General features: G+C 57.6%; 1 protein-coding gene across 10 annotated transcripts in view; it reads left to right on the plus strand.

Moving 5' to 3' along the window:
- PPFIA4 (PTPRF interacting protein alpha 4) overlaps positions 1-15,082 on the plus strand; it is a 168,106-nt gene that overhangs the window by 102,066 nt on the left and 50,958 nt on the right. For 8 of the 10 annotated variants that reach the window (XM_084610904.1, XM_084610908.1, XM_084610911.1 and 5 more), the window contains exons 3-11: positions 1,554-1,655; positions 2,726-2,890; positions 4,657-4,731; positions 6,800-6,901; positions 7,515-7,736; positions 8,668-8,814; positions 10,189-10,323; positions 11,796-11,879; positions 14,852-14,983. In XM_084610904.1, the coding sequence (XP_084467030.1) occupies positions 1,554-1,655; positions 2,726-2,890; positions 4,657-4,731; positions 6,800-6,901; positions 7,515-7,736; positions 8,668-8,814; positions 10,189-10,323; positions 11,796-11,879; positions 14,852-14,983 (1,164 nt within the window). The remainder of the gene's footprint in view (positions 1-1,553; positions 1,656-2,725; positions 2,891-4,656; positions 4,732-6,799; positions 6,902-7,514; positions 7,737-8,667; positions 8,815-10,188; positions 10,324-11,795; positions 11,880-14,851; positions 14,984-15,082) is intronic. The other 2 variants (XM_084610909.1, XM_084610910.1) reach the window with 2 other exon arrangements.

The following is a 15,082-nucleotide window of genomic DNA, read 5'->3' on the forward strand; positions in this document are numbered from 1 at the left end:
CCCGCCCCTCAGTTAGAAATTACAGAAACTGGGTTATACTAGACATAAAACAAATTTTATTAACTACAAAAGACAGATTTTAAGTGGTAAAATGGGTAGCAAACAGAACAAAGCAGATTACTAAGCAAATGAAATCAAACACGCAAACTAAGCTAGTTTCACTAAAGCAATTGGTTACAAATAATATTTCTCACCCTTGATATCGTTGCAGGCAGTTTGCAAAGTTTCTGTGGTTCAGAGTTCCAGCTATATTCCTTTTCAGACTGGACCCGTCTCAGTCTGGACTCCCCCCTTGCCTTCCCTTTTGCAGTCTTTCTTCTTGGGCAGACAGGCCAGGGAGAGGAGGAGTCCTGTTTGCCTTCCTCCCCACCCTTAAATAGGATTTACATAAGATGGGAATCTTTTGTTTCCCAAACTTGACCCCCCGCTTCCCTTACAGTGGAAAGTTACAAGAAGTCCCAGGTAATGTTTTAGTATCAGGTGACAAGACCAGCTGACTCTGTAGGCTAACGGCGTCCATGAGTCAGGAGCAGTATGGAGGGTCCACAGGAAGGCCAAGCTTTTCACAGTCTCTCGTCCTCGTGGAGGGGCCATCCCCTGTCTGGCTTTTCCATGGTTGTACCTGAAGTGTTAGCAGTAGGCATCACTCAAAGTAGCAAAGTTGAAATACAGATTCATAGTCAATATTCCTAACTTCAGATACGGAAATGATACGGGCACACAGATTGTATAATCGCATTCAGTAAATCACACCCTTTTCAATGATATCTCACATGAGCCATCTGGCATAAAGTATCTCTCAGTTATGTCATTCATATCATAAGCATATTTTCATAAGGAATATGGAGTGCAACGTCACCCTCTGGGTAACCTGAGCCCGCAGGCCAGCTCAGTTGTAAATTCTGGCCAGAGCACGTACAACGAGCCCTGGAACTCAGGCTGATCCAAACGGCAGGGGCTCGCCTTACAGGGAGCATGTGCTCTGGGGCTGTCTTAGCTGCTGGTTGGTTAGTGGGTCAAATTTAAGGTGGTGGTTTTAGCCTAAAAAGTGCTACCTGGTTGGAGATGGATAGCCGGCTTCTCTCCCTGAGCAACACTGCTGCAGTCACGATGAGTGGGGTGGAGATCTAGGAGCCCCCGTGGTGTAATGGGGGGGTGGTGGTGGCAGGGCGTCCCTCTGAAACCACCAGGCTTAGCAGCCAGGGTACCCAGCAAGGCCCATTTCCCCCCTGGGAGCCTAAAGGCAGTGGAATCCGTCAGAGGCAGTCGTTTCTGGAGGAGGCGAAGTTTTGCTTGGGAAGAGGCTGTCTGTCCGGTTGAGCTGAGGATGGTGTTTGGCATCATTCTGGCTGTATCGTGGTTTTAAACAGTGCCAGAGGCCCCTGAAGTAGCAGATCGGGACCTCGCTTGTGTCCTCATCAGACATCAGTCTGAACAGATACGCACCAGGACAGTCCATTTCCTCTCGGGGGCTTGTAAAGCCTCCCAGCACGCAGGACAGCGTGCGGCCTCTCTGCGATCTCCGCTCGCTGTAGCGTTGTGACCTTTTGCAGGAGTTTGCCACGCTGACGAGAGAACTCAATGCCTGTCGAGAGCAGCTGCTGGAGCGGGAAGAGGAGATTTCGGAGCTGAAAGCCGAGCGGAATAACACCAGGGTAAGTCATGGGGAATAATGTCTGTTCCTAGCCCTGATACCTGGCTGCTTCTAAGGCTCTGTGAGCAGAGGTTCTTATTAAAAACCCCAGTGGTTCCCAACTCTGGGACTAACGATACCAGCTAGAGCTGGGCAGAGCGGGAGCAATTGCTATACAAGCCCTGTGCTGTCTTCCCCCTTGCATGGACGCTCTGGTTTGTCGCGTTCTGGGCAAGCTGGCGATAGAGTCTCTGGAGTTTGTCCCCTAGGGACCTGCCTCGGCGGGATCTCATTCTGTACTGAGTTCTGTACGGCTTGGGAACAGAACCCCCCATCATTTCTCTACAACCCCGTTGAATTCATACTTACTACACTGCAGTGTATGGACTGTCATACGGGCTGTTCTGACTGTCCTGGATCCCCACACAGCACTAAAGAGGAACCTCAGTCCTAGACTATAGAAATCCATGCTGGTCCAGCCCTGCCCCAGGCCCTAAGCTTTGCTAAGGAAGTTCACACTGCAGTAGCCCCTCAGCTCAAACTACGCTTCCCCTCTCAACACGGCCAATCCGCTGCAGTGTGCCGGGGCCTGAGCCTGGGGGAGCAAAGATGCCGTGCAGCAGGGATCTGCGTAGTGTGGCCTTTAGCCGCACGGTGTTTATTTTCAATGGCCAGGGCGAGGTGAGCGTGCGATGGAGATTTTGTGGCTGTGTTTGCTGGCCGTTCATCATATGTTTTCCCCAGGTCTGAGCATAAGGGAGGGTGGGTTCTCCATGCTTCGTGGGAGAGATCTCCAAAGGCTTCCTGGTCTTTGCAGCTAGGTGAGGAGGGGTCTCCAGATCTCCCTCCCCAGTAATAAGAGGTTTCACATTTGTAGCCCCCTCTGTCTGCTGGGCAGGCGGTAAAGCATGTGCCCAGGTCTGGGCTGTGGAGCTGGGTTGGTCGCCCAGATGGGGGCTGCCGTGCATTGTGCCACCGTGGCCTTTGCTCTGGAACTGGGGAGGAGAGAAGTGCCCTGTTCAGCCCCCCGGGCTGAGACCGGAGAGCAGGGCCATGGGAGGCGGTGAAGGCTTCTCCCTCCCTCTCTTGCAGCTCTTGCTGGAGCACCTGGAGTGCCTGGTCTCGAGACACGAGCGCTCGCTGAGGATGACGGTGGTGAAGCGGCAGGCTCAGTCCCCATCCGGCGTCTCCAGCGAAGTGGAAGTCCTCAAAGCGCTGAAGTCATTGTTCGAACATCACAAAGCGCTGGATGAAAAGGTGAGCTGCCTGCAGAGGGGCCTGGAGCCAGCTGGGGCCCTGCCCCCTTACCATCGCCAGCTGCCCCGCACCTGGGACACTCTGTATCCAGCGCTCTCACTGGCCCTGCCTGGCTAGCATCCAGCCCCCTCCCTCTCTGTGTTCATGGATGGAGAAGGCTGGACTTGAGGCCCATGGGAAGGCAGCTCCCAGAAATAACCCTCAAGCCATTCCTTTCTCCACCTCCTTTTTTCTCCTGTGCAAAGCAGAATCTCCTTGTCTCTAAGCAGCAGGACGTCTTTCCCTGAGCGGGACCGCAGGGCTCTCTGCAGTCCTCTGGGGCATTATGGCAGCGAGATCACCCTCCCCCTGGATTTTTATCCAGAGCTCTCCTGGCAGAAGTGGGTCAGCCAGAGAGCTGCAGGCGTTGGCTTGCTGAACACTGCTTCCCGGCATGCGGCCTGCGCGAGGGACGGACGGGCCTGTCTCAGCATTGTCAGCGGCTGTGGGGAAGCAGAGGAGCAGTTTGGCCCCTGGGGCAGAGGAGTTGGGAGGGTTCAGATAGTTACGGGGGCTCAGAGGCATGGCAGGGCTCGGCAGTGAGGGGGGATCAGTCATCTGGAAGGAGCTGGCTCATATGCGAGCCCTGGTGTCCTGTCCCTGCAGGCTGAAAGTCAAGGGGCCTTCATCAGTGCTCGGGGGCAGATCCTCTGCCTTGTGCCGCTCCCACTGGGGATCTCTGCCAGCTGGGATAAGGTGGAACAGCCCCTAGGCTGCTCTAACCTGGCCTGGGGCAGAGACTCAGAGACATAATTGGTGGCTGGTTCTTGGCTTCTCCTCTTCTGGCCTGGAGCACCAGCACCCCTCCTGCTCTCCCAGGGGCTCCCCTGGCCCAGCAGGGAAGCAGGCAAAGGAGCCGTTTGAGCGATGATGCAGCAGGCCCCAGGCACTCCTGGCTCCCCCCAGAGCCCAGGGGAGCTGGCAGGGAGACAGTGACCCTATTACTCTGTAGCCACAGGCCTGGTTCAGGTTCTTCAGGGCACAGCTCCATGGCGTAGTCACCGTCCAGACTCGCGTGTAAACTTCCCTGGGACACGCCGCTGGCTGGCTGCCCTGGCGGAGCGCATGGCTGTTGGGAGGTAGATGGGATTAGGCTGGGGTGCCTGTCGCTGGTGGTGGGATGCTGACCCCTCCCCCAGTGATACCTGGCCTCAGGCCCCTCTCTGCTCGGCCCTCGGGCTGCCCCGGCCCCACACTGCTGCATGCTGCGGACGGACGGCTGGGGGTGCTGGGGCTGGCCGTGCGGCTCTCTCCGGAAAGCCAACCCGGGGAGCCTGGAGGTGGAGAGAGGAGGAGAGTTAGCAGAGGGGGAGGGCTGGAGCCAAGTGTGACGGGAGTAGCCCACTTATATAGACAGGGGAGCAAAATCCTGGGCCCTGTCTCAGCAGCTGGGGCTCCAGGGCAGCCTGGTGATGAGACGCCTTGTATGCAGCTCACACGGCGCAGGGGTGGGGGGTCCGATCTGATGCCCATGCTCAGCCCTCAGTGGAAAGGCATCGTGGGAGTAGCACAAACTTGAATCTCTCAGTGACCCCCGGGCTTTCCTCCTGCAGCCCCTCCCGGCTCTGGCCCCTGGCTGATGATCGGGCAGTACCATGCTGCTCGGGTGTGATCCTGGGTCCCAGCACGTGCTGGGTCCGGGCAAGGAGTCGGGCCAAGTCGAGGAGTCAGCAGTGCCCACCCAGCAGCTAAGTAACTGCCTTTTCCGTTGTCTCGGATGCCTGCAGGTCAGAGAGCGCTTGCGAGCGGCGTTAGAGCGAGTGGCAAGCTTAGAAGAGCAGCTGGCGAGTGCCCATCAGCAGGTAAGAGGGGGCTTTGGGATCCTCCCGTGGGGCCTCATCTGCTACGGACATCGTGCTGGGCCGCCGTGTGCTTCCTGGGGGGCTGCGGCCGAAAAAAACACTGACGCTCCCCCAGGCCTCCTTGGTCTGGCCCGGAGCAGCAGGCACCTAATCCGGCAGTGAACCCGTCCGCCCGGTGGCAGAGGCTCGACTCCTGCCTTAACCCCATTTGATCTGTGAACTCCAGGAGAGAGACCAGCCCTCATCCCCTTGAAGGAAGACGCTCCTGGTCCTTTGGCCTGTGTGTCTACACTGCGCCCCGAGCTGTAACGACAGCACCGGTCGACCTGCCCGAGCCAGCTGTGGCCTAGCTAGCTCGGGAACCAACGGCAGCGAAGCCCCGGCAGCCCGGGCTTCCGTACGGGCTGTAAAAGCGCAGCCTGGGCTCTGGGTACGTACGTGAGGGACGAGTCTGTGCTGCCGCAGCATCGCTGCTATTGGGATTGGCACTAGCTGGGTCCGAGCTAGCCGGCTCTGTCTGCGTGTGCTTTCGTCACGTCTCTGATTGCAGTGGGGGCATCCCCGGGCAATGAATCCAGGGCTCGAGATGGGATCTTAGGCCACATCTGAGAGCGGAGAATGGGGCTTTCTCGCCTCCTCCGGACTTGCGGCTCTTTCCCTCGTTCGCCCCAATGGACAGCCGCCCACCTTTGGCCCTCTCTCTCCTGCGGGGAGAGACCCATTCCTGGGACTTGGCCACCCTGGGCCACCATCCCGCCCCAACAGAGCAGGATGAGGCCTCTGCCCTGTGTGACTCATGCGCGTGGGCTTGTGCTGTGTGGCACCGGTTTGGGCTCTCACTAGAACCACGTGTGCCTCTGCGCCCCCTTCTCGTGCATTGCACAATAGAGTGTGCACGGGCAGCGCCGGCCTGGGCTCCTGAGGCTTGTGCAAAGGAAAGTGCTGGCACAAAATCGGAGAGTGTCAGGGGTGTCTTCCTAAAGGCGGTGCCCGGGGGATGCAACCGGGACGTGGGTGATCGTGCCCCGTGATCAGAGCCGGAGTAGCTGAGGGTCAGAGCCAGGTTACTGGAGGGAGGCCAGGCAGGAGCTATCGTAGCCAGGGGCGAATGTTGTGAGCAACGGCTGGGCTGCTGGCTGTTCCCACTCATCGGGAAGCCTTCTACAGGGCAGCTGTGCTCATTAGGTTGCCTGGAGCCTGACTCTGCTGTAGTCCCTGCTTGCTGACAGGTGGAGTGTGGGGAAATGGGGGAGAGCAGAAGGTACGGGGAGCTGGGCGATGGGGTGGGTTGATTATGATCTTCCTCTCTCTGGCCTTTCACCCCAGTTCCCTCCCTCCCTTCAGAAATGAACCAGCCCAGCCACATGAATGCAGTGCCCTGGCACTGCCAGGGGGTATGATGGGGACCCCATGCCAGTGCAGGGTGCAGGTGGGGGTGCATGTCAGCAGCTGGGCAGAGAGCAGGGGGCATGGTGGATCTTGCTCTTTAGGAGTTTTTCTCCTCTTCAGCCTGATTTTCCTGTCTCGGGTCTATCCCGTTTCTCCGAGCCCGACACCCATGTGCCAGCCCAATTCCTCCCACCCGTGGGTCCGCACGTTAGAGTGTTGGTAGGTGGGGATCAAGGGGCAGATCCTCAGCTGGTGCGAATTGTTATCACTCCGTTGCTGTCATGAAACCCATAGCTCGACGGGCAAGGACAGCTTACACTAGCTCAGGATCTACCTCTTGTTACCTATCTACACGTACACAGTCCATTCTCACCCCTCCCTTGTATCTGGGCTAATGCTACCGATCAGCTGGGCTTTCCAGGCCCTCCTTTGGGCACAGATTTGCTCTAGCTCGGCCAGAAGTGATGGGCTGGATGCAGAAGTCCCTCGGAAGGTTCTCTGGCCTGTGCGGTGCAGGTCAGGCTAGATGATCTCAATGGTTCCTTTAAATCTCTGACTCTGTGAACAAAGATCTCAGTTATTGCAGTGCAGGGGCCCGCAGCCCTGGCAGGGAGCGAAGAGCCTGGGGCACTAAAAGTAGGGCTGGGAGCTTATGCCTAAACGTGGTTGCATTTTACAGGTAACTGTTTTGCAGCAGGGCCCTGCACAGAGGGAAGCCTCAGTCGGAGAAGATGAGAAAAGGGTGGAGGGCAAGGAACCAGGGCAAAAGATTCTCTGGAAGGTGAGAGCTCTTTCCGAGGGGCAGAGAGGGACTGCGCTATTCCATGCCTGCCATCTGAGTGGCAGCTGTGCGTAGCTGCAGGTGACCTCAGAGCTTTCTGGGGTGGCTTTGTCATCCTCTTTCCCCCAGTGCCCGAGCACAGAGCTGGTTCCCTGACATTTCCTGATCCTTTTCCTTGCCTCGTGATCTCGGGACATGCCAGGCAAATCGGGTTTCCCCCCTTCTGGGAGAGGGAAGTGGTGTGAGGCCGTGGTGAGAGGAGAGGACTGGGCCCTGAGGTTTGGGGACTGGGCTGGAGGATGTTGTGGGCCGTGCTTTCCAAGAGAGGCACCTGTGGGGCACTCCTAACCAGGGCATCGAGCACTTCACTGGGCCCATGATTAAACAGGGAGCAGATAAAATGTACTGTGAGCCCAAATCCGCCTGCTTAAGTGGAGACCATCTGCTTCAAACAGTCCCCACCCCAGACAGAAGGCTCCACATCCCTCCTCTGCACCCTCCAGCAGCTCTCCACTAGCCAGCTTGGCCGGCTGCCCTGCAGGCAATTCTCTGGGCCCTCTGTAAGACGCTGCTCCACCCCAGCGCTAAAGCTTTGTGTCCTGTGGTTCTGCAGAGACTTCCCAATGGTTCCATCCACCCCAACGACGAGGCGAGTCAGGTGGTGGAGCTGCAGGAGCTCCTGGAGAAGCAGAACTTCGAGCTTGCGCAAGCTAAAGAGCGGCTGGCGGGGCTGGTGGCCAGTGTTGCTGAGCTGGAAGAGGATCTAGGCACCGCCAGGAAGGATCTTATAAAATCAGAAGAGCTAAGCAGCAAGTACCAAAGGGATCTGCGAGAGGTCAGATGCTTGTGCTCCAGCCGTGCTAACAGTCCCTGTGCTCTTAACAGCACGGGGCAGCGTCAAAGCGCCGGGCAGATATTGACCAATTCGGCTTCCAGGCGCTCTGCTGCAGGCAGGATCTTTGCCGTGTAGGCGGCGGGCGTAAATAGGCCAGGGGTGGCCGTGGTGTCCTCGCCTGCACTCCACCTCTTCCCCTCCCTCCTCTACCCCTCTCCCCCGCTGCTCCCCGCATCCCTGCGAGCAGTGGGCCCTCACGTGGTGGGGCGGGGGGAGAGGAGGGACGGGGAGAGCACGAGTGGTGGGGGCCTCAGGGGACGGGGTGTGTGGAGGAGAGCAGGGACACGGCCTCGCGGGGGCGCAGGAGAGGAGGAGGCCAAGCAGGGAGGGGGCTGAGTGGCGGTGGGGCCCGGGGCCGAGCAGGGATGGAATATGGAGGGGGCCATGCACAGAAGAGGCGGGGCAGGGTGCTAGCCTCCCCCAGGGGAAGCTTCCCGCGCCGCCCATGGACCTTGCTCCTGTTTTAGACCGGGGGAAACAAAGGCAGAGAGGTGAAAGGGCCACATTTTTAATTTTTTTCCCCAAACGAGGCCATCGCTTCTGGAGGCCTGTTTTGGGGGATCTCTGCCCCTTTGCCTGCTCAGTCCCCAAACATGCTGCTGACCCATGGCAGCAAGACATGTTGGTGCCGGCGGCTGTGGCTTCTCCAGGGCTTTACACTTGGATAGGGGTTTTCAGCTTACTCTGCACAGGAGGGTCTGTTGCCATGACAGTGACCCCTGATTGCTGTCAAGCCCTGTCCTATTAGCTCCTACTGCTCTAAACCCCTCTCTGGCATGTGCCAGGGCTCCCCCTTCCGTGCTCAGGCTTGGGGGTAGTGGCCTGTGGGCTTGTGGATCGCTGTGACTCTAATGGTGCCCTGTCCCCGCAGGCTCTGGCTCAGAAGGACGACATGGAGGAGAGGATCACCACGCTGGAGAAGCGCTACCTGGCAGCCCAGAGAGAAGCCACCTCCATCCACGACCTCAACGACAAGCTGGAGAATGAGCTGGCCAACAAGGAGTCTCTGCATCGCCAGGTACTGGGCCCTCCCCGGCATTGCAGGAGCAGTGTACATACAGGAAACAGCTTGAGGGGTTGCAGACTCAGTAGCTGCCTGGAAGCCCCCCTCTGTCCCCTCAGCTGAGCATCCTGTCTGGAGATGCCTGCCTGCCCCGTCGGGAGTCAACCCCCCCTGCTGATCAGCCGTCGGTCTTCCTTGGAAGCCCTTTGTCAGGGCTCCAGAGCTAGCTGCACCTTACACTCTCGCAGGGTGCAACCCCACGGTTCTTCCACCCTCCGACCAGGTCCCTGCTCCATAACACCTTGGGTACTCGCCAGGGTCGCTCAGCTCGGCTGAGGCAGGGGCTAACTTTGTCCCAGACGCCTCAGCCTCTGGGGACTGGAGTGCAGCCTGCCTTCCAGCAGTCTTTGCCTCAGTGTCTGCCCAGTCCTCCATGGACTTCCCTTGTATCCTTCAAAGTTCTTTGCTCCAATTTTTCCTGCCTGGAAACTGTGGTTACCAGCCCTCCCGTGGTCAGAGTTAAAACATCAAAAGCAAATGACACCTGCATTATCTTTTTAAGTTCTGGTAAATGGGGCTGTCTGAACCTATTGTCCTCTTTCTTGCAAGTAACCTCTGCTTGAATTAACCCCTTGTAACCAGATCTTAAACAACACAGGCCAAACAGATGGGACAGAGGATCCCATCCTTCACGCCCTCCCTCTGCAGGGTCAGGTGCTGTGCCGGGCTCGGCCCGCTCCAGTTAATTAGACGCAGCCATTGCTACTGTTCAGAAAGGGACTGAAGTCGGGGAAATCTCAGCAGGGGTGTCACTGCAGAGGTCCTAGCTTTAGACCCAACTGCCAGCCCAGCTGATACCTAGAGCTAGCCAAAATGTATTGTGTGAGGGGTAGTTTTTCCATCCTGCATAATTAACCAGGGGAACTAACCACCCCAAGAGATTATTAGAGTCAAGAACTCTGCAGGATTCAGGATGGAGTTATCCCTTTCTATGGATAGTGAAAACATCCACAGCTATGTTAAGGAGGGTAAAAAAATTAATAAGTAATAAAACCCTCCTGCTTCAGGGCATGAGCCAATCACAACTACCAGAGGTCAGGAAGAAACTTCCCACATGGGCAGGTAATTCCACAGTTGCCCACTAGGGGGACCCTTGCACTTTCTTCTGCAGCAGGTGCGGTGGAGCCAGGAGACTGGTCGATGGGTGTGACCCAGGCTGGCAATATCTGTCGGGGGGAGACTAAACGAGTTTGGTGCTTTTCTTGAACCCCCAGTCTCTGAAATTCACCCAGCCAAGGAGGGCAGATTCCCCTGGTCCTTCCTGTTTGCTTGTGATGTGGGGTATAGAGGGCTCCGGGTTAAGTGTGTCTCCTCTGCGTTGTCCTGCAGTGCGAGGAGAAGGCTCGGCACCTCCAGGAGCTGCTGGAGCTGGCCGAGCAGAAACTGCAGCAAACGATGAGGAAGGCAGAGACGCTGCCGGAGGTAGAAGCAGAGCTTGCCCAGAGGATAGCAGCCCTTACCAAGGTAAGTGGGCAGTGGGAGTAGCCAGGACCCTCCCCAGAGAACATCCCCCGCCCCCCATTATTCATAGATTCTCAGGCCAGAAGGACCTGTTAATCCCCTTGTCTGACCGCCTGTCTAACCCAGGCCATTCAGCCCTAGCACTGAGCCGAGAGGAGCCCCTGCCCGCGCAGGGGTTGCCTGGACAGTGCATGGCTGTCACTGATGCCGAACCCCAAGGCCTTTGACAGCATTAAGTGAAGGGGCATTCTGGATGTGCGTGCCAGAGCGGAGCCGCTTGTGTTACTCTGCTAGAGAGAGGAGCAGAGAGGCTCCTCCAGGGGCTGTGCCGTGCGAAGTTGCTGGAGGATGGGCTCCATTGAGGGGCTCGGCGAAGGGTGGGGCCAAATAACCCCATGGCGGTGGTGGGGAGCTGGGTGTTGCTTGCGGGGCTGTAGCCTGAACTAACGTGGGTGGTGCTGGGGATGAGGTGTGGGGAGTGCGGGCAGAGAAGAGGCGTGACTTAGGCGGCCAGGGCCACGCCCACCCTTCCCGCTACCTGAGCTGCGGCTCTGGGACGTGTGGGTGTCCAGGTCCCTCCGCCCGGTGCCTCCAGTCCATCTGCCACGTTTCAGTTTAATTCTGGCACCTGCTGCCTGCCAGGCTGTGCACCAGCCCAGACACCCAGCGGGCACCGCCGGGGCACTCGGCCTCTAGCAACCCTTAACGGGGCAGAAGTGTGTCTGAGACGCCCACGATAGGCAGAGCTGGGGCTGCCCTGGGGATGGGAGGGGTGCAGAAGCCACTGTGGCCTGTGTCTTTACAACCTCCTTTGTGCCTCATCATCAGCCTCCTCTGTGTCCCTGCTCCTGCCCGGCTGCCTGATCCTTGCCAGCACATGCTGCCAGCCTCTGCTGGCCTTGGTTGAGGGTGCTCAGTCGGCTGTCCCCAGCCTCCGTGCCTGGGGGAGTATGGGGCACCCAGGAGCTGGGGAGAGAGGGAGCCCGTGCCAAGCGGGGAGAAGGGTTCCCCTACCTGTTGCAGAGCAGTTTACTGGAAATGTGTGGGACAGGGACTGATGGAGGGCAGGGGGAACCCCAAGTCGCCGAGAGGCAGGAGTTACCTGCCTGGTCTCATCATTGCTTGGTGCAGAGCAGCACAGTGAGCCACGAACATCTGTCATGTTGTGTTTGAACAAGGGTTCTCTCAGCACCCGAATGCCAGGCCCGAGAGCCAGTGCGCAAGGCCCAGCTGAGCCCTCTGCCAGGGCCGCCCAGTCCCCAAGCCCCCCCATGGAGAGCTGTCACTGCCCACTCAGTGAGCGAGGCCAGCTGATGTGCCTGGGGACACCACGGGGGTCCCGTCGAGTCCAGTGCTGGAGTGCACTGAAGTCCCATTGCCCTCTCTGGTGGGTCAATGCGGTTCCCAGGCAGGACGGCTGCTCTCTGGAGCCTCACATGCGGGCTTCTCCTAGAAGCTTTCTTGGATTTTCCTAGGCGGAGGAGAGGCACGGGAGCATAGAGGAGCATCTGCGGCAGCTGGAGAGTCAGCTGGAGGAGAAGAACCAGGAGCTGGCGAGGGTAAGGTCCACCAATGCAGGAGTCACATGCCTGCTGTGGACACGAGCTGGGCTGCTGCTCCTCCGCTCCCATTTGTGGCATCTCTGCATGGGAATGCGAAGCGGCGGAAGAGACGCGGGTGGCTCTGTGTGGGGCTGGGGAAGGAGGTGCTTGTGGGGCGTTCTGGGAGGAGCTCTGGGTGAGGGGATGGGGAATCTCCCATGCCATGTTTGCTTTATCTCTGTGGCTTTATCTAGGCTACCCATTAAGGTTACTCAGATGTACAGGTGTTAAACTGCACCTACTCCTGGTGCTAAGAAGAATGTCAAAGGCGCTGAGCTCCCTTCATTTATAACTCCTCTCCCACCACACACACCCATTTTTCCCTAGTCTAAACAAGGCCTGTCTCTGGGAGGACTGAATTCTACTTAGCATATGCGCAACATCTCTCAGGCGCCGCGTGACCAGGGTTCATCACTGAATTTGGTCCTCTGGTGGGATCATTAACAGCACTGACTGGGAGCACAACATGAATGCCGATCCATGCCCCTGGGGGACTGAAAGATGGTGGGTACTGCCGTATTCGCCACATCCTTTGCACGGCTCTAGCTAGCACCTTCCATCTGAGGTTCTCAAAGTCCTTCCCGTGTGGACATGTCACCCCCGCCGCAGCCCTGTGAGGTTGGAAGGAATGATCATCCCCGGTTTACAGATGAGAAAACCGAGGCCCAGCAAGAGGAAATGGCTTTCCCGAGCCCCAGCACTGAGCCACTAGCACAGCTGGGAATATGACCCACATCTCCTGACTCCCAGTCGTGTGCTTGAACACCCAGAGAATGCTGCCTCCCATACCAGGGGGAAAGCCCTGATAATCTCCGTCTCTGAAGCCGTGCGGTGTAAACAGAGGGCTGCTCTCCTGCTCCTGGGTTGCTCACCATCTAGTCTTTAGGGCTTTGCCCCATCATGCTAGTTGCATGGTAATCTCGCTCCATCTGTTTGATCCAGCGATGTACCACCTTAGAGTCCTGGGCCTGCTTCTCCGCTCTCACAGCTGTAACGCTCTTGGAGTCAGGGCAGTGACACTGGTCCAGAAGAGAGGAGAAGAGGCCCAGAGGCTGTGGAGTGGGGTGGCTATTCACTTGCAGGAAGCACTGGTTAAATTGCTGAGCATCTTCTCTGCATCAGCAGAGCCGAACTCCCCTCCCTCTCACTGGCCTGCTTCGTCCCCGCAGGGAGCTTGAATTGACTGTAAAGGGTCAGGCCCTAAGCTAGTATCTTGTACCCAGTTTACTGGGGTCCAGCCCCAGAAGTAGACTTGTGCTGTGCACACAGTGATCTCAGGCTGGCTGGTGGGGTCACTCCCAGACCATCTTAACCCAGCTCAGCAGTGCATGGCTGGTCTAAGCAGAGGGGCTCCCTTACCTGGCAGAAGCAATGAGTGGCAGAGAAACGGGGACTGGATACGGCTGCTTTTCCGCACCCCTGACTGGCTCTGGGTCATGGGCAAAACTAGAACAAGAAGCCTTGGGAAACCATGTTCTAGATTTCCTGCCAGATGTGTGTTACGTGGTTAGAACCTCCAGCCACTGTCAAACCAGCCAGCCAAGCACATGTTCCAGCAATATGCCGGGTGAACTGTATGGAGAGACAGGGTGGGGCCAGGATCATGGGAGAGCTGTGCAGAGAGCTCGGCAGGGCTCCCAGGCATGGCAGGAGCTGCAGGAGGATAAGGTAGCTGTGTGGAGAAGCCCCGAGGATGGCAGGGAGAGCTCTCGGCTGGGAGCTCACCAGCTCCAGCTGCCCCTGGCCAGGTGACCCTCTACACCGACTTACAAAGAGTCCACTTCTCCAGGAATGAACGGCCTGAGACACTTGTTTATGGCCTCAGACCCAATGAGCCTCCCGCCTCTGGGCCCCAGGTGGGGATCAGGACCCCGCCCCGCCTTTCTAAAGCATGTGGAGTGGTGAGCTGCTCTCCTTGGGTTGTCCTCGTGATCCTCTGATGTTCGTGATAATCTCCTGGTGCGCCTCGGCTCTGCCCCTTGTTATTTTCGAAGAACCCAGTCAGCTCTCGCATGTTTGAAAGCCTGGAAACGCAGGCACTTCTGCACGCCCCAAGAGCTAAAGCATACTAATAAATAAATTCTCTGCTCTGGTAACTCAAAACTGGCTGACTCCAGCCCAGCAGAGTCCTGTGTGAATCCTGCTCTTGGGCCTGGAAGAATTTCAACCTGAATCTTCACCTATTTCCGACGGTTAGTGAGAGTCTGAAAACTGGGGCTTGGAATGACCATGTGAATGTGGCCCCCTAGCCGAGCCGTGCCCACAGCACTGTTCAGGAGGGTCACTGGCACCCAGGCAGGTTTGCTTACTTGAGTGCTCAGGGGAGGCTGGCAATTTGGGGAGAAGGCAGCAGGGGCATTTTGACAGCCAGGAACTGAGAGGCTTTGGACCAGGTGTACATGGGGTGCATCTCCTCTTTCATTCCCCGTGGTGGGTAAGGCTGGAAGTCATTAGAAATTTTGGGGGGGTCTCTTGAACTCCTAGGTCCGCACCCCTTGACAGCAACCAGCTCCCCCAATATCCACCACTGCATCCAACACCAGTGGGGAAGCCGGGCGCTTGTGCTTAATTCACCAGCAGTGAAATAGCTAACAGTGTTGGCATGTTGTGTGACATGTCATCATTAGGGTTCAGAGTCAGCCCCCATTGAAATCAGTGGGACAGGTAATGCCTGGTCATGCTCTCTGCAGGCTCAGGGAGACCATATGGCAGCAGTTTCAACCAGGTTCACATTCAATAGGTTCTTTTCGCTAAATCCTACAGGCACCAAATGATGGCCTGGAAGCAGTCCCAGTGCTGGGTAGGGGCCTGTGGTGGCCAGGAGATGGGCTAGGCCTTTCCCAACTCGGATAAAGAACTATTTGAAAAGCATCCTACCAGCGCTCCCAGCTCCAGGGGCTCAGACTGCTGATTGCCATTTGCCGTTGCAGGCCCGGCAGCGAGAGAAGATGAACGAGGAGCATAACAAGCGGCTGTCTGACACGGTGGATCGGCTGCTGAGCGAGTCCAATGAGCGCCTGCAGCTTCACTTGAAGGAGCGGATGGCAGCCTTGGAGGAAAAGGTACCAGGTTGCAGGGTGAGGGGCAAGAGGAGACCATGACGGCTCTGTGGAGAGCACAGCTTTGCAGCCTCTGCACAGGGGAGAGATGGGCGGAAGGGC

The sequence above is a fragment of the Lepidochelys olivacea genome (genome assembly GCF_965140295.1).
Source record: "Lepidochelys olivacea isolate rLepOli2 genome assembly, chromosome: 21".
Taxonomy (NCBI): domain Eukaryota; kingdom Metazoa; phylum Chordata; order Testudines; family Cheloniidae; genus Lepidochelys; species Lepidochelys olivacea.